This window comes from Bos indicus x Bos taurus, chromosome X, assembly GCF_003369695.1.
Source record: "Bos indicus x Bos taurus breed Angus x Brahman F1 hybrid chromosome X, Bos_hybrid_MaternalHap_v2.0, whole genome shotgun sequence".
Classification (NCBI taxonomy): Eukaryota; Metazoa; Chordata; class Mammalia; order Artiodactyla; family Bovidae; genus Bos; species Bos indicus x Bos taurus.
In genome coordinates, this window is record NC_040105.1 from 112719553 (window position 1) to 112732341 (window position 12789).

The window sequence follows — 12789 nt, forward strand, 5'->3', positions numbered from 1 at the left end:
AGAAGCTCAGATCTCATCTAGATATTTCCTGTCCCAATTTAGAATCAGCTATGTCTCCAAGGAGGTCTGGTTCCTTTTATTGGAGAATTGTGTTTAGAAACCAAAATCTGGGTGCCGGGTGTGTTCATTGCTACTTGGGTGGTGTTGCTTCTAGGCCTTTTCATCTGACAGAGCAAGGGGATGTATATCTGAATACTAACTCCATGTATATGCACATGTTTGTGAATATTTCTATATGTAACCACACACACACACATATATATATATATAGCTAAACATTATTCATACTGATGTCTCCAATTCTAGTCAACTGTCATATGGATCTCTTTCTAATTCTCTCGTCTGTAACCTCCCTCTCCAGCAGTGAGAAACCTGGCTTCTGTAATCTACTGTCCATTTGCTTCCTTGTTTAGTTTCAGTATACATGCAAAGTGATTTGCTTGAGACTTAATGTGTATACCCTGTGGGAAACTACATGCCTACCTAGAGGGAAGGAAAGCTGTCAAGTTCAGTAGCGATCAGGGTTGGGCAGATGGGTCCACTTCTGAGGACAAATTGTCTTGTGAAAAAACCTTCTGCACAGCCTTTTTAGTTATGTGTCAGATACTAGCCTAGGTGTAGGTGCTGGGGTTGGTGGGGGGGAGCATGTCCTAGGTTGCCAAAATGCAGAGCAGCCTTTGTATGAGAGTTGGGATGGGGTGAAAGAACTTGGCTCATTATCAAAAGTCATACTATGAAGAAGTTTTTTCTATAAGGTTATATTAAATACTTCATTTTTCATACACTTGAACCTTCAGTCTTCTAGTGGACTGAGAACTGTTTTTTTTTTTTTGGTTTTGTTTTGTTTTTGCTGTTGTTTTGGAATCAATAGATTGCTTGTTGAGGGATATCAATTCAGTGTATCTTTGGGTGGCTTCAACTGATTTCCTTTTGTGGTATTGTCTTCATAATACTGTCTAAAGGGAAGTGACAGTTACAAGAGTATATTTGTATTATTTTATTTTTTTACAAGAGAGTTACATTTTTAAATCTTTTTTTTCTTTTTAATTTTCAGGATCTGGGGACACTGGCGGTTTCCGTCTGGAGGATGCAGTGGAAGGAACTTCTTCAGTAAAGCGTGAGTAGTAAATCAGACTATTAAATACATATAACAGTGCTTAATATGCGCTACCCATTTAGAATACACATTCTAGGAAAATAGTAGGTGGCCTGTTTCACTTAATCAGATATAACATGGTTATTATAATTTGAATTATTTAAAAGAAAATCTGGATATTTAAAATCCTTTGTTTCCTTTATGGAGAATACCAAAAATGTATAATAATTGACCCAGGATTTTCTCTGACTCAAGTCATAGCCCTTGCTGGTGTGACACCCCAGCAGTGACCTCCAAGGACTAGCTTTTTCTAGCTCAGAAAAAGATACCTTGAAATGAATAAGGGATTTGTTTCTCCTTTTAGATCTTTTTATAGTGACTATTCTTTATGTGGTGTCTACGTGTAACCTCTCAAATGCTAAGCTTTATCATCAATTTCTCTTTAAATTTTTTAAATTTAAATTTTTCTCTCAAGGTTAACCTTTTTTTTTTTACTTTTCTTTTTTTAATTTATTTTAATTAGAGGCTAATTACTTTACAATATTGTGGTGGGTTTTGCCATATATTGACATGAATCAGCCATGGGTGTACATGTTTTCCCCATCCTGAACCCCCCTCCCACCTCCCTCCCCATTCCATCCCTCAGGGTCATCCCAGTGCACCAGCCCTGAGCACCTGGTCTTATGCATCGAACCTGGACTGGCGATCTATTTCACATATGATAATACACACGTTTCAATTCTGTTCTCTCAAATCATCCCACCCTTGCCTTCTCCCACAGAGTTCAAAAGTCTGTTCTTTACATCTGTGTCTCTTTTGCTGTCTCACATATAGGTCACCATTACCATCTTTCTAAATTCCATATATATGCATTAATATACCGTATCGGTGTTTTTCTTTCTGACTTCGCTGTGTATAATAGGCTCCAGTTTCATCCACCTCATTAGAACTGATTCAAATGCATTCTTTTTAATAGCTGAGTAATATTTCATTGTGTATATGTAGCACAGCTTTCTTATCCATTCGTCTGCCAATGGACATCTAGGTTGCTTCCATGTCCTGGCTATTGTAAACAGTGCTGTGATGAACATTGGGGTACACGTGTCTCTTTCAATTCTGTAAACCATTCTTTTAAACATCCATGAATACTTAGAAAGTAAAGCTGATATTGCCCTTGGTCCCTCCTCATCCTGTAACACCTGCTCCCATTCCCCAGAGGGAATTGCCTAAGCCAATTTGGAATATGCTGGTCCCAATTAGTTTTCTCTGCTGTTATGAACATTTATATATATAGCTTGTTCAGTGTTTTATGTTTTACATAACATGTGTGCTGCTGCTGATGCTGCCAAGTCTCTTCAGTCGTGTAGGGCGTCTTCATTTCAGTTATATGTATATATTTCACAACTTAAAAAAAAATTAATATGTATTGAAGACCTGAGTAAATATAGCTCTCTATGGTAGTTTCCTTTGTTACAGGATGTTTTAACAAAGTACCACAGACTGGGTGACTTAAAACCACAGAAATTTGTTTACTCCCAGTTCTGGAGGCCAGAAATTCAAAATCACAGTGTTGGCAGAACATACTCCTCTTTGAAGGCTCCAGGTGAAGAATGCTTCCTTGCCTAACCTAGCTTCTGGTGGCTCCAGGTGGTCTTCAGCTTGCAGCTGCATGGCTCCTATCTTTGTCTCCATCTTCACTTGCCCTTCTTCATGTGTGTGTCTTCCCCTCAGTCTTTTATAAGGACACTTTTTGTTGAATTTAGAATCTACCTGGATAATCTCGAATTATCTCATCCCACGATCTTTACTTAATTACATCTGCAAAGACCCTTTTTTCCAAGTAAAGTCACATTCATAAGATTAGTACTTGGCTATATATTTTGAGAGCCACCATTAAGCATACTACATTTTATATCTCATACACAAACGTTTGCTTCATGAAACTGGTATTCCAGTGGTATGGCTTCAGCCATGGCCAGTGATGCTACTTCTTACTGGCAGACATGTGGTTTGTTTTTATTTTGCACAGTTACACATGGGACTTAAGTGAGCATTCTTGTCTGTTTCCTTTGTTCTCAAGTATAATGAAACTACAAGGCCAAAGGGTATATGTATTTTTTACTTTAATAGATGCTGACAAATTGTTTCCAAAATGATTGTGCCATCACGTACTCCCACTGATACTGTTATGAGTACCTTTTTCCCCAGACCTTCATCATCACCAAATTTTACCAATTAAAAACATTTTACCAGCATGATGGACGAAAGAGATCCTATTTTTTTTTTTTTTTGGCCATTTGCATTTTCCTCTTTGAATTGTCTGTTCATATCCTTCCCCCATTTTTCTGCCAAGTTGCTTGTCTTTTTTTTCTAATGAGTATGAAAGGTCTCTTTGTATATTCAGGATTGAGAAGGGCAGGGACTCAGGAATTAGACTGCGTGTGTCTGAACTCTGCCTCTGTCACTTATCAACTGTTACCTTGAGTGAGTTATCTTCCTTGCACCTCCATTTCCTCATCTGTTGCATGAGGTTAATAATAATAATGAATTAGTAATAATTGTAAGAGTTCAATGAGATGGCCCCTGTGAAGCATTTAGCAGAGGGCTTGATACAAGGTGAGTGCTCAGTGTCAGCCATTATTATTATTTGATTTCATTGGACGGACTTACTGTGGCTGGGCCTCTGGTGTAAGAGTCAAGCATATATGATGAATGTACACCTACTTAAACTGATCAAGAAAGTCAACATAATTCCCGTCTAACCTCCAGATAGAATTTTTGCAGAAATCAGATCAGATCAGTCGCTCAGTCGTGACCGACTCTTTGCAACCCCATGAATCACAGCACGCCAGGCCTCCCTGTCCATCACCAACTCCCGGAGTTCACTCAGACTCACGTCCATCGAGTCAGTGATGCCATCCAGCCATCTCATCCTCTGTCGTCCCCTTCTCCTCCTGCCCCCAATCCCTCCCAGCATCAGAGTCTTTTCCAATGAATCAACTCTTCGCATGAGGTGGCCAAAGTACTGGAGTTTCAGCTTTAGCATCATTCCTTCCAAAGAAATCCCAGGGCTGATCTCCTTCAGAATGGACTGGTTGGATCTCCTGGCAGTCCAAGGGACTCTCACGAGTCTTCTCCAACACCATAGTTCAAAAGCATCAATTCTTCGGCGCTCAGCCTTCTTCACAGTCCAACTCTCACATCCATACATGAGCACTGGAAAAACCATAGCCTTGACTAGACGAACCTTTGTTGGCAAAGTAATGTCTCTGCTTTTGAATATGCTATCTAGGTTGGTCATAACTTTCCTTCCAAGGAGTAAGCGTCTTTTAATTTCATGGGTGCAGTCACCATCTGTAGTGATTTTGGAGCCCAGAAATAGGCTGATCCTAAAATTCATATGCAAATTCAAGAAACCCAGGGTAGTCAAAACTGTCTTGAAAAGGATGTTAGAGGACTCACACTTCCAAATGTCAGAGCTTACTACAAAGCTGCAGTAATCAAAATAGTCTGGTATTTATCACAAAGGTAGATATAACTCAATGGAATAGAATTGAGAGTCTAGAGATGAACTATTATATCTGTGGCCTGTTGAATTTTGACCAAGGTGCTGAGACTGTTCAGCGAGGGAAGGAATGGTCTCTTCAATAAATGGTATTGGGACAATTGGATATCCACATACAAAAAGTAAATTTGGACCCCTGCCTCACACCTTATACAAAAATTAACTCAAAATGGGCCATATACATAAAAACAAACTTCTAAGAGATTTATAGTTTTGTGTATGGTGTGAGGTGAGAGCCTTGAGCATTCTCAGGCCTTTCCTGAGCATTTCCATAGTCTTATACATGCAGGTGGCCTTTTAGATTCCCAGGAAAATCAATATAGTTAATAACAGTGATGGTTTTAATGAAATCGTTTAACATCTCCAAAACCAAACACGACCAAACAACAAAACAAGCATAGTACATGTAAACACACCCCCAATTTGTAAGTTTGTTAATTTCCTGATGGAGAACTTTTTAATATCTCGGTCCCTTTCTCAGTTGTGTGCCAGCCCATCTGATCTTCATCAGCGCCCATTAGCCAGTGTGTCTGGGACCCATAGGACCACCAGAACATGTGTCTTTGGTGGAATGGCATCCTTTAAAACCAGGTCACTCTGCCATCCATTTTTTTCTATCTTAGCTTGCTTCTCATGCGACTGAGGTTTCAGAGAGATAGGCCCATCCGTCTCTCCTTGGCCTAGTTGTTTTTCCAGTTGGAGAACATTTCTCCTTTTTCCGTTGTATATTTCTTATTGAAAGAGTCCCTGACACCTCGGTCAGGGTATTTGTATGTGACATCCATTCATCCATATTGAACAATGTTTACTGGGTGCTTGCTCGTTGCCAGGCACTTCCCCAGGAGCTGGGCATGCCACATGGACTAGGTCGTTGCCCTCAGGGAGCTCTTTTCTCCAGAAGGACACAGTACATATAACAATTTCAGATGTTATGTTATCCAGTGCACTCCAGTGTTATGGAGTGCACTGGAGCAGATGCAATAGGGTGACGGGACAGGGGGGGCCCAAAATAGGGGTGACGACTTTAGATTAAGCAGTAGAGGCCTTTTGCAGGAAGGGCGATATGCAGGAGCAAGGAAACAGCCTTCAAAGCCAAGGGATCAGGTTTAAGAGCTGCGAGGCAGCAAAGAACCTCATTGAGTCTGGGGCCTAGAAGGTGGCCTGTGTGGCTAGAGTATGGACAGTGTTGGAGAAAAGGAGGAGCAGTTGGCAGGGGCTGGATCATTTAGGGTGTTAGCAGGTATGGTGACCACTTTATTATAAGTACAAGGGGAAGCTCCTGGAATATTTAAAGCTTTATTTAGAGAGAATTCCCATACCATACAACTCACCTATTTAAAACATACAATTTGGTCTTTTCTGGTGTATTCACATAGTTGTGCATCCATCACTATAGCCAGTTTTAGAGCATTTTATCACCTTAGAAGAAACCTTGTTCCCTTCCCTTAGTGCCCCCTGATTCCTTGATTCTTCCCCTCCCCTAGAGCCCCTGGCAACCACCAGTCTCCTTCCTGTCTCCCTGCATTTCCTTGTTCTGGGACATGTCAGTGGAGTCATATAATGTGTAGACTTAAATTTGGCTTCTTTCACTTGGAGTAACACTTTCAGGGTTCACCATGTTGGTTTCAGAATTTTGCCCCTCCCTCTCCCCTGCCTTCACACCCTCTTCCCTCATCTCTCCCCTTTTCACTCTGTGTGCAGTCATCTCACAGGGGGATCTGCTTTTTCTTTTGCCAAATCAAGCTTCTTATGAGTGCCCCAAATTTCTCCAAATGCCATTGACACTGTCATAGAGCCCCACCCAGGGGAAGCGGCCCAGCTTATTGACTGTTTGGTTGTGGCACACCTTACAAAGAGGCATTCCCAGCAGGAGTGCAGTGTTGCTGGCCACGTTCACTGAGCATCAGAGAATCTTTGTTAAGTCTGTCATTTTGAGCGAGGCTTCACAGAAACAGATGACTTTATTTTAGGAGCTCACTGCTTTGATGACCTCGGCCTACTCTTCTAATTCCTTGATAAGTAGCTAGACTTTGCTCATTTCAATTGTTGACGATAATAAATCCCATTTAAAGGCTCACGACTAGAAAATCTGAAGTTAATGGTGTCTTAAAAAGTACACAAATCCAACATCATGCTCTGCATCACCACAGGCTCAGGCTCTGATGCAGCAGCTGGTTACCTAGACATACAAGGAACATATACTCTTGAACTGGCACCTGTAGTTCTTCAGAGAAACCAGGATCCTCCAGAAACTGGGAATAGTAGGGTAGAGTCCCACAAAGCCATCGTGATCACGATGCTATGGCATGGCTTAAGGATAGACATGCAGATCAAATGAATACAAATTAGAGTCCCAAGTCCTTAGCATCTATGTTTTTTTCAAGCCAGAAGAAATAATTTTTACACAAGAGCTATATGAATCATGGATTTTAAGCTAATAATATGTAAGTCACAATTGCTTTTCTAAATATTGCACAAATGGTGGTTTCAGTAATGTCATTTCTCTTTCCTAACTATGTGTGTGCTAAGTTGGCTTCAGTGGTGTCTGACTCTTTGCAACCTTATGAACTATACCTGCCAGGCTCCTCTGTCATGGCAATAATACTGGAGTGGGTTGCCATTTCCTACTCCAGGGGATCTTCCTGACTCTGGGATCAAACCTGCATCTCTTATGTCTCCTGCATTGGCAGGCGGGTTATTTAGCACCACCTGGGAAGCTGTATTCCTAACTATACATATCACCATAATACAAGATATACATAAGGAGCCTCATTTAGACAGGTAAGCTGTACTTCTTCATTTTTAAAAATTTTTATTTCATATTGGAGGATAGTTGATTAATAATGATGTTAGTTACAGGTGTACAGTAAAGTGATTCACTTATACCCATAAAAATATCCATTATTTTTCAAATTACTTTCCCATTTAGGTTATTATAGCATATTGAGCCAAGTTCCCTGTGCTATACGGTAGGTCCTTGTTGGTTGTCTATTTTGTACTTATTCATTTTACAGGTACAAAGTCAAATGGAAATTATAGATATAAAACTATCTCTAAACTGATGATGTAGATTTTTTTTTGAAAAATACACAATGATAGCATGTGTCACTTGTGGTTCCCTTACCATAAAAATCAATCTACTGATTTGGCCTTCACATTGAAGTAGGCATTACACTTCACATTTAAGTATACCCAATGCCTTCCCTTCAGGGAAGAACCTCTTTGAGATCCTTATTTCCTTTCTTTTGGATATATATCCAGAAGTAGAAATGTCTATTTAGATCTTCTACCCCTTTTTTGATTGGGTTGTTTATTTTTTGATAGTGCTAATTTTAATTTTTTTGAGGAACCTCCATACTGTTTTCCATAGTGGTTACACCATTTTACATTCCCACTGACAGTGTATAAGGAGTTCCTTATTCTCCACATCCTCATCAACACATTTATCTTTTTTTTTTGATAGTTATCTTCCCAACAGGTATGAGATGATGTCTCTTTGTGGTTTTGATTTGCATTTCCCTGATAATTAGTGATGTGGGGATCTTTTCATGTACTCAATGGCCATTTGTATGTTTTCTTTGGAGAAATGTCTTAAGTGCTTTGCCCATTTTTAAATTGAAGTATAGTTGATGTACAATATTATGTAAGTTACAGGTGTACAATTTAGTGCTTCACAATTTTTAAAGGTTATACTCCATTTATAGTTGTTATATAATATTGGCTATATTCCATGTGTTGTATGATATATCCTTGTAGCTTATTTTATACATAACACTTTGTCCCTCTTAATCCCCCACCCCTATCTTGTTCCTCCCCCTTCCCTCTACCCCTGGTAACTACTAGTTTATTCTCTGTGAATCTGTTTCTTTTTTTTTTTTTTTATTCACTAGTTCTATTTTTTAGATTCCACATATAAGTGATACAGTATTTGTCTGTCTGACTTACTACACTTAGCATAATACCATCCAAGTCCTTCTGTGTTGTTACAAATGGCTACATTTCATTCTTTTTTATGGTTTCCATATCTTTAGCTATTGTAAATAATGCAGCTATGAACATTGCTGTGCATGTATTTTTTTGGATTAGTGTTTTGGGTTTTTTTTTGAAATATACACAGGAGTGAAATTGCTGGATCGTATAGTAGTTCTATTTTTAGATTTTTGAGAAGCCTCCATACTATTTTCCATAGCAGCTGCCCCAATTTACATTCCAGCAGCAGTGCACATGGGTTCCCTTTTCTTCACATCCTTGCCAATAATTTTTTGTGGTCTTTTTGATGGTAGCCATTATGACATGTGAGGGTAATCATTGTGGTTTTGATTGACATTTGCCTAGTGATTAGTGATATGTCTCTTTTCGTGTGTCTGTTGGCCATCTACATGCCTCTTTTGGAAAAAAATGTCTGTTCAGTTTTTCTGACTATTTTTTAATCAGGTTGTTTGTTGTTCTGTTGTTGAGCTGTATGAGTTGTTTATATATTTGTATGTTAATCCCTTATTGATCAAATCATCTGTAAATATTTTCTCTCAGTAAGTTGTCTTTTCATTTTGTCAGTGATTTACTTTCATATGATGTAAGTTTTAGTATGTTATGTTTTTATTTTCACTCATCTCAGTGTATTTTATGATTTCCTTTGTGAGTTCTTCTTTGACCCCTTGTTATTAGAAGTGTACAATGTAATTTCCATATTACTGGAAATTTTTTCAAATGGCCCTATGTTAATGATTTCTGTTTTCATTCCACTGTGGTTGGAGAACACAATTTGTATGATTTCAGACTTAAAATATATTGAGATGTGTTTTGAAGCCTAGCATGTGGTCTGTCTTGGTTCAGAATGTCCCATGTGCAATTGAGTAGAATGTATTTCCTGCGTGAGGGGATGTGTTCTGTAGATGTTTGGTAGATCTGGTTGATTTATTGGTAAGTTGCATCAGTAGTGTCCGACTCTGTGTGACCCCAGAGACGGTAGCCCACCAGGCTCTCCCGTCCCTGGGATTCTCCAGGCAAAAACACTGGAGTGGGTTGCCATTTATTTCTCCAATGCATGAAAGTGAAAAGTCTAAGTGAGGTCGCTCAGTCGTGTCCGACTTTTTGCGACCCCATGGACTGCAGCCTACCAGGCTCCTCTGTCCATGGGATTTTCCAGGCAGGAGTACTGGAGTGGGGTGCCATTGCCTTCTTCTTGATTTATAGTATTGCTCAAATCTTGTATTTTCTTTTTGTTATATCTATGATTGAAAGGATTATATTGAGATCTCCAACTATTATTGTTGAACTGTCTTATGTTCCCTTCAATTTTGTCATGTTTTACTTCGTATATTTTGGGGACTCTATTGTAAGGTGCACATATGTTTAAAATTTTGTCTTACTGCTGTGTTTATCCTTTCATCATTATAAAATGTTACCCTTTGACTCTTGTAACAATTTTTGTCTTAAAGACTATTTTATTTGATAATAGTATCACTCTTACAGCTCTCTTAAGGTTGCTATTTGCATAGTATATCTTTATTAATCCTTGTACTTTCAACTAGTTTCTATTATTGCTGTTTTTTTTTTCTGAGTAGTTGATTAATGATTGAATGATTGCTGTGTATAAAACTAAACCTGTTTCATCTCTGCCTCTCCCATTACTTAAATTTCATTTCTCTCTACTACCTCCAGTTGTAGGAATAGTTATAGCATAGTCTCTTTTTTGGTTTCATTATTTTAATTTTATTCTATTTTTAGTTTTTTAATATAAATTTATTTATTTTAATTGGAGGCTAATTACTTTACAATATTGTATTGGTTTTGCCATACATCAACATGAATCTGCCATGGGTGTACACGTGTTCCCCATCCTGAATCCCTCTCCCACCTCCCTTCCCATACCATCCCTCTGGGTCACCCCAGTGCACCAGCCCCGAGCATTCTGTATCATGCATCGAACCTGGTCTGGTGATTCATTTCACATATGATATTATACATGTTTCAATGCCATTCTCCCAAATCATCCCACCCTCGCCCTCTCCCACAGAGTCCAAAAGACTGTTCTATACATTTGTGTCTCTTTTGCTGTCTTGCATACAGGGTTATCATTACCATCTTTCTAAATTCCATATATATGCGTTAGAATTCTGTATTGGTGTTTTTCTTTCTGGCTTACTTCACTCTGTATAATAGACTCCAGTTTCATCCACCTCATTAGAACTGATTCAAATGTATTCTTTTTAATGGCTGAGTAATACTCCATTGTGTATATGTACCACAGCTTTCTTATCCATTCGTCTGCTGATAGGCATCTAGGTTGCCTCCATGTCCTGACTATTATAAACAGTGCTGCGATGAACATTGGGGTACACGTGTCTCTTTCCATTCTGGTTTCCTCGGTGTGTATGCCCAGCAGTGGGATTGCTGGATCATAAGGCAGTTCTATTTCCAGTTTTTTAAGGAATCTCCACACTGTTCTCCATAGTGGCTGTACTAGTTTGCATTCCCACCAACAGTGTAAGAGGGTTCCCTTTTCTCCACACCCTCTCCAGCATTTATTGCTTGTAGACTTTTGGATCGCAGCCATTCTGACTGGTGTGAAATGGTACCTCATAGTGGTTTTGATTTGCATTTCTCTGACAATGAGTGATGTTGAGCATCTTTTCATGTGTTTGTTAGTCATCTGTATGTCTTCTTTGGAGAAATGTCTGTTTAGTTCTTTGGCCCATTTTTTGATTGGATCATTTATTTTTCTGGAGTTGAGCTGTAGGAGTTGCTTGTATATTTTTGAGATTAATTCTTTGTCAGTTGCTTCATTTGCTATTATTTTCTCCCATTCTGAAGGCTGTCTTTTCACCTTGCTTATAGTTTCCTTTGTTGTGCAGAAGTTTTAAATTTTTATTAGGTCCCATTTGTTTATTTTTGCTGTTATTTCCAATATTCTGGGAGGTGGGTCATAGAGGATCCTGCTGTGATTTATGTCGGAGAGTGTTTTACCTATGTACTCCTCAAGGAGTTTTATAGTTTCTGGTCTTACATTTAGATCTTTAATCCATTTTGAGTTTATTTTTGTGTATGGTGTAAGAAAGTGTTCTAGTTTCATTCTTTTACAAGTGGTTGACCAGTTTTCCCAGCACCACTTGTTAAAGAGATTATTTTCTCTCCATTGTATATTCTTGCCTCCTTTGTCAAAGATAAGGTGTCCATATATGCGTGGATTTATCTCTGGGCTTTCTATTGTGTTCCAGTGATCTATATTTCTGTCTTTGTGCCAGTACCATACAGTCTTGATGACTGTGGCTTTGTAGTAGAGCCTGAAGTCAGGCAGGTTGATTCCTCCAGTTCCATTCTTCTTTCTCAAGATTACATTGGCTATTTGAGGTTTTTTGTATTTCCATACAAATTGTGAAATTATTTGTTCTAGTTCTGTGAAAAATACTGTTGGTAGCTTGATAGGGATTGCATTGAATCTATAGATTGCTTTCGGTGGTATACTCGTTTTCACTATATTGATTCTTCCAATCCATGAACATGGTATGTTTCTCCATCTATTAGTGTCCTCTTTGATTTCTTTCACCAGTGTCTTATAGTTTTCTATATATAGGTCTTTTGTTTCTTTAGGTAAATATATTCCTAAGTATTTTATTCTTTCCGTTGCAATGGTGAATGGAATTGTTTCCTTAATTTCTCTTTCTGTTTTCTCATTATTAGTGTATAGGAATGCAACAGATTTCTGTGTATTGATTTTATATCCTGCAACTTTACTATATTCATTGATTAGCTCTAGTAATTTTCTGGTGGAGTCTTTAGGGCTTTCTGTGCAGAGGATCATGTCATCTGCAAACAGTGAGAGTTTTACTTCCTCTTTTCCAATTTGGATTCCTTTTATTTCTTTTTCTGCTCTGCTGTGGCCAAAACTTCCAAAACTATGTTGAATAGTAGTGGTGAAAGAGGGCACCCTTGTCTTGTTCCTGACTTTAGGGGAAATGTTTTCAATTTTTCACCATTGAGGATAATGTTTGCTGTGGGTTTGTCCTATATAGCTTTTATTATGTTGAGGTATGTTCCTTCTATTCCTGCTTTCCGGAAAGTTTTTATCATAAATGGATGTTGAACTTTGTCAAAGGCTTTCTCTGCATCTATTGAGATAATCATATGG

The 12789-nt window shown here is 38.6% G+C and overlaps 1 protein-coding gene across 2 annotated transcripts in view; it reads left to right on the forward strand.

Annotated features, from left to right (window-relative positions):
* The window catches only part of CD99L2 (CD99 molecule like 2), a 121988-nt gene that overhangs the window by 76813 nt on the left and 32386 nt on the right, over nt 1-12789 (forward strand). For both annotated transcript variants that reach the window (XM_027534600.1, XM_027534599.1), the window contains exon 2: nt 1055-1117. In XM_027534600.1, the coding sequence (XP_027390401.1) occupies nt 1055-1117 (63 nt within the window). The remainder of the gene's footprint in view (nt 1-1054; nt 1118-12789) is intronic.